The sequence below is a fragment of the Protopterus annectens genome, chromosome 12.part0 (genome assembly GCF_019279795.1).
Source record: "Protopterus annectens isolate FY-2018-M chromosome 12.part0, PAN1.0, whole genome shotgun sequence".
Classification (NCBI taxonomy): domain Eukaryota; kingdom Metazoa; phylum Chordata; order Ceratodontiformes; family Protopteridae; genus Protopterus; species Protopterus annectens.
In genome coordinates this window covers 257424567-257437908 of record NC_056746.1, presented here as the reverse complement: position 1 = coordinate 257437908, position 13342 = coordinate 257424567, and the positions used below count along the sequence as shown (strand labels likewise).

Below are 13342 nucleotides of genomic sequence, written 5' to 3'. Positions count from 1 at the left end.
TGCAGGGTTTGAGTCTCACAAGGGATAATTGGCTAGGCTTAAAATGGCTCACAAGGGCAGTTAGCTTAGTACTAATCTATGAACCTATGATTATACCCTCATTGACTCTCTTCAAGAGGAATCTTGATGAGTGGATGGGAGATCGTAGGTTTACCCCAGGTATCACTTCTGTGTCACTGTTAGACAGAGACACAGTATACTAACCTCGAAAAAGGGCATAGCAAAATTAATTTAAAATGGGTGGCGAAAGCCAAACACACTCTGGCTAGGCTTATAAATGCCCTAGGGCAGATAACCTAGTATGAACCTATGAACCTATGTGTTGAATCAGATGAAAACAGATAGCACTGGATATGAAACTTGCATACTTAGCATAATGATAGCTCAATGTCTGTTTTTTGTCCAGTTCAACCTTCCTCCCTCCTTCCAGAATTGATATATATGACTTTGCAGTGACCGGGGGGGGGGGGGTTACTACTCAACACCCTGTCTGTAAACAATCCTGTTCTGTTGCCTTCTTTTCACCTTTTTATTTTAGATGCAAGCAAGTATTATCATATTTATACAGTTGTAGATCTTTTTGTGTTGGATGGGGAGCAAACACAATCTGAGGTATTAGGGTGTAGTACAGGGAATTATGGGTATGGGAGGAGTGAGAGCTCTGGAACCGAAAGAAGCTTCAGAGTCCGTGATAAGGTCAAACTAGTATCTGGTCAGTTCTGATAAACAATATGTTGAACCAGACGAAAATCAGATAACATTGATCTATTGTTTTGTTAAGTACATAACTTTTTTTTCTGATATTTCAGGACTAGAATGTAATCAGGAGGTTTGGTGATACTTAACCACTGCTACAGTTTTAACATTTCATGGAAGGAAATGCATCTTAATGTAGGTTAATTGCTAGAATTTTGATGCTCTAAAATGAACATGTATACCAAACTATATGAAAACATTTTATTGTAAAATCTAGAAAAATCTTAAATCTATATTTAAACATTTTATACATTACAAAAACACAAATAATTATGTGCTTTAAAACAACTGGAGCAAAAGGTATTTTTATAGCATGCACATCCTTAAATTCGTATTCAAGTTGGGCTCTTTACAAAGGTCATTTGCATGGAACAGATCGAGAAAAGAAGAAGAGTAAGGGAAGAGCGAACAAGAATCCTGTTATGCCATGGAGTACTGCAATTTAAGGTAGTTTGTGTCTAACAGAAGGATTCAAATGTCCATGGCTGGATAGTAAGGAGGCAAAAAAATTAACAAACATTCTGAAAAATAGAAAAGCATGAATTAATGTAAAAAGATCAGAATGAAAGCTAAACATTAATCCGTCAATTAATACCTAACAGAAATGCAGTAAAAATATGCGTTAGGAATTTCAGAGTCATGATTACTTAAAGATTCAGGTTACAATTTAGATACCTTCTAAAACATGTATAGAGTGTTGCACAATAAAGAATCCAGCACTGTTCAGTTATATAGCAGCAAGTGCTGTTAATAAGAGCTGCACATTTATATTCCACGGTCCAAACTACCACTATTAACTGTAACATTTAACCTAGTGGTCATCCCTTCTCATAAAATCTCCTGGCTGTAATTTGCAAGCAGTTAGCAAGGCTTCAACTTCAGTCATAATTTCAGTTTTGTTCCTTGCATTTCAAAAATGCAATATCATCATCTTTATATTTCAACAGTGCAATTGGGTGACTTAGTCTTGATGGCATCAGAGATGACCTTTGCTCCTGATTCTCCAATGTGATTTCCCTGGAGACTGAAACAGACAAAATAATCACATTAATGTTTTTATTTGTATTTGTAGAAATGGGATCCAGTTCATAATGAGCAGAATATAAACTGGCAATGTGTGCAATAGTTAATTTATGATTTTATGTACTTTCAGTCACCCTTGAAGTCTACATTAGTGGTCTAGGACCCAAACACAGCCACTTGTAACATGCTTATCACTAAGAATATGCAGGACAGTTTAAAGAGCAGAAGGATGTTAATCTGATCATAATCCCTTAAAGTTAAGGGAATATAAAAGATTTGTTATTCAAATGAAAACAAAAGCTTCAGTCAAAATCTTATCAACTTTTTTCTGAGTGTGACAGCTCTCTGCAAAGGCCACGTGAAGGCCATTAGCCTTACACTTTTCTAAGTAATATAACCAGCTCTTGCTTACAGTCTAGTAACTACTATGACCAGCTCCCTGGACAAGCCATGTAAGAGACTCTGCTAGCTAATATAACCAACTCTTTGCATGTACTCATGGAAGGGAGTCTACCCATAACCCACTCCTTGCAGTCTACTAGTATGACCAACTCCCTGCACAAATCATGTAGAGGGCTTTACCATTTCACTGTTCTAATAGATGTAACCATCTTCCAGCACACAGACATGTGAGGAAGGTCTAGACTTACACTCTGCTATATAATATATCTAGTTCATACATATTCTCTGAACTAATATAACTAATTCCTCTCAAACAAACCATATGAAGAACTCTGCAATTACACTCTGCTAACTAATATAATCACGTTGATAAGTGTTAACATCTTGTTTGTGATGATCTAGTAAAAGAGGTTGTTTCACCTCTAGTTTATAAAAAGTGGTGCTTTTCCCAGATTCAGATGCATTCACCAAAAATAGCATGAAAGAGACCATTTTGCTGAACTGCCCTTCTCCCATCACTAACACTGTTAGTCTGTGTGTTGCTTTACAGCAGTAGAATCTTGTGAAAAAGAATGTCATACTGGCAGCTATCAGATGACTGTTTCTTTTTAAGATACCAGATCATAGCCGCATTGCAGACTAGCCATGGTAACTTAGGATATAGCTTCACACATTCTGTCAGAGCAAAATTGTGTGGTAGACAAGCTGAGCAGGGCAAGGACAAACCCTCGTGAATGGAAACTAGATCAGGGGGGTCTTCCAAGATGTGATCCATTTCCTTCCTCTCTGAATAATCAGCTGGCAAGATTCTGCTCCGTGACTCCATGCAAGAAGACCTGAAAGACAGATGGCTTTTCTTTTTTAGACATGCTTTTCCACCCTTTTCACTGATATCAAGGGGACTTCTGAAGCTTCAGAAAGTCCCACAGGATCATTGTAGTGACTCCCTTCTGGCCCAGGCAACAGTGGCTCTCCTTTCTTTTGGAAATGGCCAGGGGCAATTACCACATGCACCCTCACTGAATGGATCTAATCACACAAGATCAGGGGTATTTGATACTCCCTGATGCCAATCAACTTCACTTGACGATAGGATCATAATTCCCTTTGGGAATCTGTTTGCTGAGAATGTACAACAGGTATTAATGGATGCAGGAAAGCCTGCTACTAGAAAATCATATATTAGCAAATGGAAAAGGTTTTCTAATTGGTGCCAACAACATAACCAGCACCTATTCAGGGCTTGCTGTTCTCTGGTTTTACAACATTTGTGTGAGTTACTATCCTATGGTCTTTCTTTTTCTTCTAATAAGGTTCACTTATCATTGCTTTCAGCATATCTGCCCATAGATGCCCCTCTTTCAATGCATTCTCCTGTGAAAATGTGTTTGAAAGGAGTTTTGCATAAGAGGCCTCCATGAAAACCAGTGGTCCCTCTTTGGTATCTTAATTTTGTGTTAGAGGAGGTAACATTTGCTCCATTTGTACCAGCTAACTTGAAGTTCTTGATTCCTCTAACCTGTACAAGAAAGTATCTGAGTTGCAAGCTCTTATACTGCGTCAACCTTATCTCATTTTCCACTAGGACAGGGTTTCTTTGAGAACTAATCCTTCTTTTATGCCTGAAGTGCTATCCAAGTTTACATTAAGCCAAACTATCCATCTGCCTGTTTTCTTTCCTGAACCTACAAATGAGGGAGATAGGATACTTCTTACCTTGGATACCCCCAGACAAGTCAGGTACTATCTTGACAAAACTAAATCTTTCAGATCTATCAGTTGTTCAATTCTTGTGAAGTTAATAGTAACGAACACCCTGTTTCAAAGCAGACTGTTTACAAATGGTTGTCTAAGGTTAATACTTTCCTTTATACTTACCACAACAAAACTATTCCAGGCAGGGTCAAGGCTCACTCTGCCATGGCCTTGGCAACTTGGCTCTCTCTCTCTGTCTCTCTGTGTATGTATATATATATATATATATATATATATGTTTACAAGGTAGTAGAAACTTGATTCCTTCTCTAGGTCTATATCAAGCTTTGCTAGGACCATTCTCCAGCTGCTCCTGGACCCTTCTCCTTCCATCTCCCAGTTGTAGTAAGCTTGGGTAATCTACCCAAATAGCTAACGCTACAACAGTAGTGATCAATATGAATAACATAGTTCAATTGTGTATGTAGACTTACTATAACAGTAGATTTTTGAATGGTCACTACTGCAGTAGATGTTCCCTTCCTCCATCTCCCTTGTTTTTTGCTGTGTTGTTTATGCCAGGGTGCACACATTTTTTTTTGTTTCTAGCAATTTCCTTTCAGGTCTCAGCCTCCCTGTCTCTGTTGACATAAAAAATCTGAAGGGCTTTGTGCCCAAGCCTGTGTTTTTAGTCAGTTCAGTTTGATCTGACAGATGGTTAGGATGCATGGAAGGTACCCTGAAGCTTTAGAAGCTGGTTAGCTGTTATACCTTTTGCAGGCTATAACCTGTATACTTAAGGCTACTGCAGCAGTGATCATTCAAACATCTGCTGTTATGGTAAGTTTACTTACACAACTGTACTTTAGTATGGTCGCCTCCCTGCAAAAAAAAAGTAGTTTGAAGGAGAAAAGTGATGTTTAAGATTCTCTCTCTTCTCTGCTTTGGCTTGTCAGCACTTTAGCATTTCCAGTGCCAGCATTTCAATAGAGCTGATACAGAGTTATAGTAGATAGCCGGGGGGGCATTGTTGACTCACCGAAAAGAATGACGCATTAAGAAATGCTGTCTCAAAGAAAGTATCATGTCTGTCAGTATCAGGCATAGCTCTCAACCCTACACCTTTAGAATTAGAGGCAAAGCACAAAATAGTTGGTAAAAAGCCCCCAAATTAGGGATACTTGTAAATACTAGCACTATCAACTTATAAGTTCTCATAAAATGTCTAATTCTTTAAGACTAGGTTAGGAGAAAATGATTTTGCCAGTGGAAAAGTGGTGTTTGCTAATACTAGACTTGAGAACATGCTATACGGCTACTCAGTTAAGATCAACATACTTAATGCAAAATAGAAATTACATTACTATATGGAAACAAGTAACTCTCTCTCAAAGAGATGCAGATGTGAAGGTTGGAAAATTAACTATTTGGTTGCAAATTCAATGGGAGGAAGGACGGAAGAAATCTTAAATTATACTTACAAGGGCGGCTTAAAAACTGTACTTCAGAAAAGATTTGACAAATAGAGGATGGAGCTATTGCTCATAGGGATGGGAATGGAAGATGCAAGATTGCACCCCCCGGTGAAGGATTGTTCAGTATAAATTGAGAACCTATTTTTAGGAGCAAATGGTAGGGTTAAGGAGGATGGGTAGGAAAAAGGCAGCTTTACAGGGAGAGTGGGTGAGAAAGAGTTAACTAGTGGAAGGAGAAGGGAGGAAGCGAGTTTTGAAAAGGGGAAAGTCGTTGGTGCTTTTGAACTGAGGAGTTGCTGGTTGGGATTCACATTTGGCATGATTTTGTTGTTGAACTTTTGGGGTTATTGAATTTCTCCTGTCGGGTGGTTCATCTGGAGTGGACATTTTGTAGGTCAGTTGCATTTCCTTTGAAAGGAGGCAAGAGCAAAGCACCACTGAGTGAGAGTTAGCAAATTGGTGTGTTAGGACTTGACTTTGTCACTGAAGATTTTGCAGAATTTCAATGGTCTTACCTTTTGGCAGTCAGACTGGGTGGGTCAAAGGGATTTTTACAGCTTTTCACTGATGCGATGGGGGTTTGGGATGGGAGCATTTTTGGGGGGGACAGTGGTTTGCCATGCCATGGCCACCTGATTGGCCAGAAGATTGGAAGCGAGATGTCACCTTTTTGGAATTCATGTCAATTTGGGTGGCGTCGGTGGTGTAGTAGGAGCGTTTGAAGGTCAGGAGTTTTTTTTTTTAATTCTGATAATATAGCAGTTGTGCGAGTTTTACAGGTTACGACAGCTAAGTCTGAATATTTATTGTTGGTTTTGTGTAAACTGGTTCTCCAAAGTTTGTTGATTAACTTTTCTTTTACAGGGGTACATGTGCCAGGGATGAAGAACAAGACTGCTGATAGCTTGTCTCATTTTCAGTTTTCCAGGTTTTGTCAGGTAGCCCCAATGGCAGTGAAAGATCCTATGGTGGTGCCAGATGAGGTATGGTGGATTGGATATCAGTGATAGGCAGGTTGGTTCAGCAGTCCTGGGCAGTGTCCAACGGGAAGCTTTACGGTAGGGCATTGCATGATTTTGATAGGTTTGTGAGGCAGCTACCAGAGGAGGCATGTGTGTGGTTGAAAGAGTCGCTGTTGCGATATTTAGCCGAGGCTAAAGAACAGGATGGGGCGGTGAAATCGGTGAGAGTGGATTTAGCGATGATTAGCATGTTTGCTTGGATGGTGAGACTGAAGGATTTTACTAACTCCTGGACAGTTGGGGAAGTGTTGAAACGATGGGGGAGGGATTGAATAGGGATAGACATTGGCCAGTGACAAAGGAGATTTTAAGGGTATTGGTATGAGGTTTGGATAAAATATTTGGGAACTTGGGGGAATTATGTATTGTGGGGAACACTAAGTGTGTGGATATATGTTGGTGCATTTAGAGTGTCAGAGTTGTTGGGGTCATTGGTGTGGAATGATGTTATGTTGTTGCCTGGTGCAGTTTATATTTGGCTGAGGTCATCTAAGATGAATCAGGTGGGAAAGGGGGCACCAGTAGTTTTGGGGGAAAACAGGTTGGAACAAACATGCCCAGTATCTTGGGCAAGGAGATTGTTTGCAGCTCATAAGGGTAAACTGCAGGAGTTAGTTTTTCAGTCAGTAAGCGGTAGGACGATGACAGGGGGCTAGTTAAACTTTGTCATGAGAAGGGCTTTGTGTAGTATGGACTTAGAGGGAGAGAAATTTTCCACTCATTCCTTTAGGATGGGAAGGGTGACAGATGTGGCAAAAGTGGGTAGCTCGATTGAAGTTATTAAAAGGGTGGGGAGATGGTCTTCCAATGCCTTTTTGGCTTATATTAGATAAGTGAGAGTGTTTTGTTGTTCTACTTGTAAAATCTTTTCCTTTTCTCTCTTTTTTTTTCAGGTAAAATGGTTTGCATCATAGGCCATTCTTACATATTTTGGGCAGCAAGGAGGGCTGCGGTCAGGAGTAACGGTTTGAATTTGAGGTTACACCATTTCGGTTGGAAAGTCACTTGGCATGGCTTTAGAGGGCTCAAGTGGAGTTAGCTGTTTCAGATATTTACAAGGATTCAGACTCAAGTGGGGCTTCCTTGTATCTTGTTAGTGCACCTGGCAGGTACTGATTTGGGTGTAATGCCAAAGTGTCAGTTGGTGTATCAGATATGGGAGGATTTTTTAGCATTAGGAAAGTTGTATCCAACATTATGTTTGGTACAGTCGGAGATCATTCCTCATTCGACTTGGAGAGATGCTAGGAAGTATTCTGCAGTTGAGAGGGCAAGGAAGTTTGTAAACTTTAGGTTGTCAAAACAGCTTGAGGTGATAGGGGTGATGGTCATATGGTATGACGAGTTTGCCAATAGGGATTCTATGTGGTTCAGGGAAGATGGTGTCCAAATTAGGGACTTTGGTTTGGATGTATCTAATCTGAACTTGGGTTTGTTCTTGGAAGGGTTGGGAAGTGAGTGGAGGGAGTGAGGGGGGAACAGCCTGAGTTAGGCTGGTGGGCGGAGAAGAGGGACAGGCTTGTCCCTCTTCTCTTCCCCCTCTGGTGTATAATTGGGAGGAAGGAAGTGAGTGTGTGGATGCTGCTTGCACAGGTGTTTTGGATGGAAATGAAGGTGAGCGGTTGAATGCTGCCTGAAGGATGAGAATAACCAAGCAGAGGAAGTACACTGCTTATTCATTAATGGTGAGTGGTGTTACGTTGCCGTTATGAATGGTCTTTTAATGTTTATCAGTGTGCAATGAAGGAAAGCTATGTTTAATAAAGAGTGAAACGTTTACTTATGTTTAACCAATAAAGGTCGTCAAAGGTCTTTGGTGTTTTGGTCACTTTATTAAAAGTGGAACATGACAAATGAAGTTTGAAACATAATAATTTGTCACAGGACATCTTTTAGGGGGAAGGAAGGGGTTATGAGCAGGTAAGGAATAGTTAGGGTTAAGGAGGATGGGTAGGAAAAGGCAGGCTTTACAGGGAGAGTGGGTAAGAAAGAGTTAACTAGTGGAAGGAGAAGGGAGGAAGTGAGTTATGAAAAGGGGAGGGTTGTTAGTGCTTTGGAAGTGAGGAGTTGCTGGTTGGGATTCACATTTGGCATGATTTTGTGTCCCGGCTGTCCGTCCCTTTTTATTTTATTAGGAAGTTGTGGTGTTTGGATAGGGGTTCATTGTGGGGAGGTTAAGGTCAGAGAAGAGGGTCAGGCTTACTCCTCTTCTGTTCCCCCTTTGGTGTATAATTAGAGGAAAGAAGTTTGGAGTGGTGGAAGTGAGTGTGCAGATGCTGCTTGCACCAATGTTTTGGATGGAAATGAAGGTGAGCGGTTGAACGCTGCCTGAAGGATGAGAATAAGCGAGCAGATGGAGTATACTGCTTACTCATTAATGGTGAGTGGTGTTATGCTGCCATTATGAATGGTCATTTAATGTTTATCAATGTGCAATTGAAGGAAAGTTATGTTTAATAAAGTGTGAAACATTTACTTATGTTGAAGTAATAAAAGTCGTCAGTGGTCTTTGGTGTTTTGGACTCTTTATTAAAAGTGGAACATGACAAATAATGTTAATAATAAAAGGCTCATAAGTAGGCTATATAGAAGACTTCAAGCCTGAGAGGACCACAAGAAATTGAGATGAATACAGGATTGAGAAACTAAACTAGGGATACTACTTTCAAAAGAAGACTGCAGGAAATTTGTTTAATTCCAGAAGGTGCAACAAAGTCACTTAAATTCTGAACATTTGGTTGAACATGCTTACAAATTTTTTTTATACTCCAGAGAAACTCCATAAATTGTTGCCTGCAGTAAACACAACCAAATAGAGATGCAATACTGAACTGGACATCATGTTTTCTGGGCATGCCCAAAATTGGACATATTCAAAACAGACATAGAATTTAGTGAACATTCTAATAAGAAGTAAGTGGCAATTCAAAAGGGAACATATGCTATTAATCTGGTGTGAGGGATTAGCAATTCCTACACATACTAAAGCTTTGGTGGGAGTTATTATTCTGGCTGTTAGGAAATATTAATAGAGGACAGAAAAGTGATAAAACTCCACAATTAAAAGGGGGAATTGAAATCATTAGCATCATTAGAGATTTAGGGAACAAGAAAGTGGGTAGGATATGTAGGAATAAGTGGCAATAGTGGAGAAAGAGGTCTGAATAACTAACCAACGATTAAGGAGAGGGGGACACGTTAACTGACTTAGAAACTCAAAAGTGATTATTGGGGGGGGGCTGTAATTTTTGACTAACTAAAGGACAGAAGGGAAAAGGTTAACCGAAGATAAGATGTATAACAGCAGCCATTTGGAGTACATTATTGTATTAATTTCTTCAAGAATTTCTTTCTGGATTTGTTCATGTTATGTTCCATGTGAAGTTTAATATTTCTAACATGGGTATAAGAATATGATTTGTGCATAATATAAAACTGCACTATATGTAAAACTTTTTTTCTGGAATTGATGTAATAAAGTTCTTGTATTTAAAAATGTCTAATTTTAAGAGGGATAGAACACAATTTTTGAGCCAAAATTAGGGACATCCCTATAAATTGGGACAAATTAGAAGTATACATCTATGTTATTTCCTGTGTGGTTGCAGCATAAATGTTAATAACTACAACATAGACTTTATTCTCACAAACAGCTTTCCTTCCTGTAGAACTGGAGAAAGAAATTAATCTGGACATGATAGAATTTGTCACATCCGTGTGAAAGAAATTAGTTGTGGAGAGATGCCCTTACAGAAGAATCTTTTTTTTTTTGAATGTGAGAAAAAGATGTGAATGAAAATAAAACTTGAGTAATACAAGAGATAAGTTACTTTAAACATCCCCCAACATTTTCTGACATGTTTAGGAGTGGCTATGAATATCTGATGGGGAGAGAGGAATGCCCATATGTAGCAAGGAGACTGCTTAGAAAAAGGATCTATGAACATAACTATGACATTATGAGGAATAATACTAATAATGCCTTGGCAAAACATACAGAAGTATGCAACACTTACAAAAATTTCCTTTTGGGATTATAGATATTGCAAAAAAAATCCTAAGGGAGGTGAATGGGAAAATGTATTGGAATACAAATAATTAATTTGGCAGCTTAGACTGAATGATGCAGTAGTGCCTGTGTTTAATGACAATGTTTGTGTTCAGCCAGTACTTTTTAATATACCTATTTTATATTTTAGTGTAACATTTTTCTGTATTGTTAAATATTTGTATTTTTCTTACTGTCAATTGTCTCCCCTATTAGAGTTTTTAACTAGCTACACTGTTTTTATTCAGGTGTGTGTGTGTGTGTGTGTATATATATATATATATATATATATATATATATATATATATATATATATATATATAAAGTTTTTTTCTGCATTCCGCTACAAAAGTATTTTTTCCATTTGGCATGTGTGGTTTTAAATTTTACTTAGTAGCAACAGTTTTCAATCATATTGGTATCTTAGTACTTTAATTTTTTAATTAAGGTTTCTTAATTAGTCTGAATATTCAAGGAAATTATGTAATGGATGAAGTCCTCAGTGAGGGGAAAAAGTGCTTAATGAATGTTGTGATTCCTACCACTGCTACCAATATGTGATGGCCACCAATATGTGTCATTCCCCACGCTGGGCCAGTAATCAAGGCGCTTGTATCCTCACCACTGATACTGGAGACGGACGTATACTTGGAATACAAATGGATACACTCAGTATTTCTAGATGCAGACCTCTCTGCATCAAGTACAGTTTCCCTTAAGAGCACACAGGGAGCACACTCAGCCCGGGGTTTGGATGTCTCTTTATCTGTCTCCCTCCAGGTCCCCAATAAGACTCCCTACTGGTACAGCTGTAGGGTTAGGTCCTCAGCCAAGTGTTCAAGCCAAGTCCTCCAGCACCCTCTCTGTAAACCCAGTGCTTAATGTCCCTGCCCCAAGTAGCTGACACGCACACTGTTTAAGATTTAATTTTCACACATACACACACACACACACACACACACACACACACACACACACACACACACACACACACACACACACACACACCTGGGAAGGGCTGGCACAGCTTACCTGTTCTACCAACTTTGCCCAGACTATAAGGTATTTATCACTTTATCCCCCCCAAAGGACCAATCACAATACCAGTAGATTGCCAGGCACCCAGTATTACTGCTGCACAGGTTAAAACAGCACTGTCCAAGGCCAAGAATACAGCTTCTATGGGACCTGACAATATCCTAGGTTGTGTTCTTCATGAACTACAGAGTGAACTGGCACCTCACCTGGGTGCCCTGTTCAATCACAACCTCACCTCAGACTTTGTCCCTACCGAATGGCTCACTGCTGCATTCATGCCTCTCCACAAAGGAGGAGCGAATACAGACCCTGGGAACTATCGCTTCATTAGCCTGACAAGTCTGATATGCAAAGCTATGGAATGTATCATCATGGACCTAATAAACATGGATACAGGGAATCTCCAAACTCTGGATCCCACACAGTTTGGTTTTGTGAAGGGTAGATCATGCCTGCTCAACTTGGTCGACTTCTTTGAGTCAGTCACCAGAGCTGTGGATGAAGGCAAGGTGGTTCATACAGCCTACCTTAATCTGGCCAAGGATTTTAATACCATTCCCAACTCAGGAATCATAGAAAAACTCATTAAGCTTGGCATCAACCCCTATATCACTAGGTGGGTTGCAAACTGACTGACAGATAGAACCCACAGTGTGAAAGTAGCTGACTCCAAGTCAGACTGCCGACTAGTCACAAGTGGAGTCCCACAGGGTTCGGTCCTGGGTCTTCTCCTGTTTGGTATCTACTTCTCTGAAGTCCAGGCCAACATGAAAGGACTCTGGCAGACAAAGTTGGGAGCTATTATTAACTCCCCAAGTGATGTTGATGTTGACATCCTACAGAATGGCCTCACTGAGACCAAAGACTGGTGTCGGAACCATAGCCTTAAGCTCAATGCCAAAAAATGTGTCATCATCCCCTTTGGGAAAAACCCAGTTCCCATGAATTACCACATTGATGGTAGTCCACTGAACATAGAAGGCATTATAAAAGAAGGCGTTATAAAATATCTGGGAACACAGGTTGAGAGCAACCTCTCTTTTGATCACCACATTGCCACTGCAGTCAGAAAGTCCTTCTATGTGGCACATCTCATTATTAAGGGTTTTGCATCCAGGAAGAATGCACTACTAGAGTGGTGGAGAGAAAATCCAAACAGTAGGCCATGAAATGGGTGGAGGAAAGGTTAGAAAGGGAAGTAGACTAAGTAGGTAACTATTCACCTTCTCTTGTCAGTCAAATGCCATGTAAAACACGATAAAAGGACAACAGATCCAGTTGAAGATGTTCACATAAGGTATTTTTGGAATAGTGTTTAAGAACAAATATAATAATTCTTATAAGTACTTACTTTATGTGCATTAGCCCATGGTTTCCTGTCAGTGCAGTAGCTATACAAATGGCTCCATCCATTCCAAGGGAGTTCTCCTGTAGACTGTCAAGAGATAAAGACAATGAGTACTAATTAGTTAACATTTTTAGCTGTGCTCATTGACTAGCCCTTTATTTGTTCAGTTAGAACTTGGAAAATATCCCTCACTTATCCCATAGTCATAGTTTCCCACTGCTTTTTAGAGACCCTTTAGTTGTAAGTATGAGGTGGATTGTTTGCCGCTCCAGATAGCATAAATATTTTGTGAGCATTTGAGATTAAAGTTGGGAGCAAAACTACAGCTTGATCTTTTCTCTCAGTCTAAGGGAAAACCTTTGTTTCCCCATACACATAGAGACTTTATTTATGGTGAAGTCATACTTGGGCAGCTTAGTAAGGCCTTAGACCGGTTAGAGATGCCTAACAGTTCACATTTTTTTTCATTGTCTGATGGATTGGCACCATTTACATTCCCACCTGTACCACATGTCATGATAACTGTAACACTGAT

The 13342-nt window shown here is 39.6% G+C and overlaps 1 protein-coding gene across 1 annotated transcript in view; it reads right to left on the bottom strand.

The window, feature by feature from the left end:
- Positions 1–1039: 1039 nt before the first annotated feature.
- The window catches only part of NLRC3 (NLR family CARD domain containing 3), a 778434-nt gene continuing 766131 nt past the window's right edge, over positions 1040–13342 (bottom strand). The window contains exons 18-19 of the mRNA XM_044089322.1: positions 12811–12894; positions 1040–1780 (exon numbers count right to left, since the gene is read on the bottom strand). Of these exons, the coding sequence (XP_043945257.1) occupies positions 1690–1780; positions 12811–12894 (175 nt within the window). The 3' untranslated portion in view covers positions 1040–1689. The remainder of the gene's footprint in view (positions 1781–12810; positions 12895–13342) is intronic.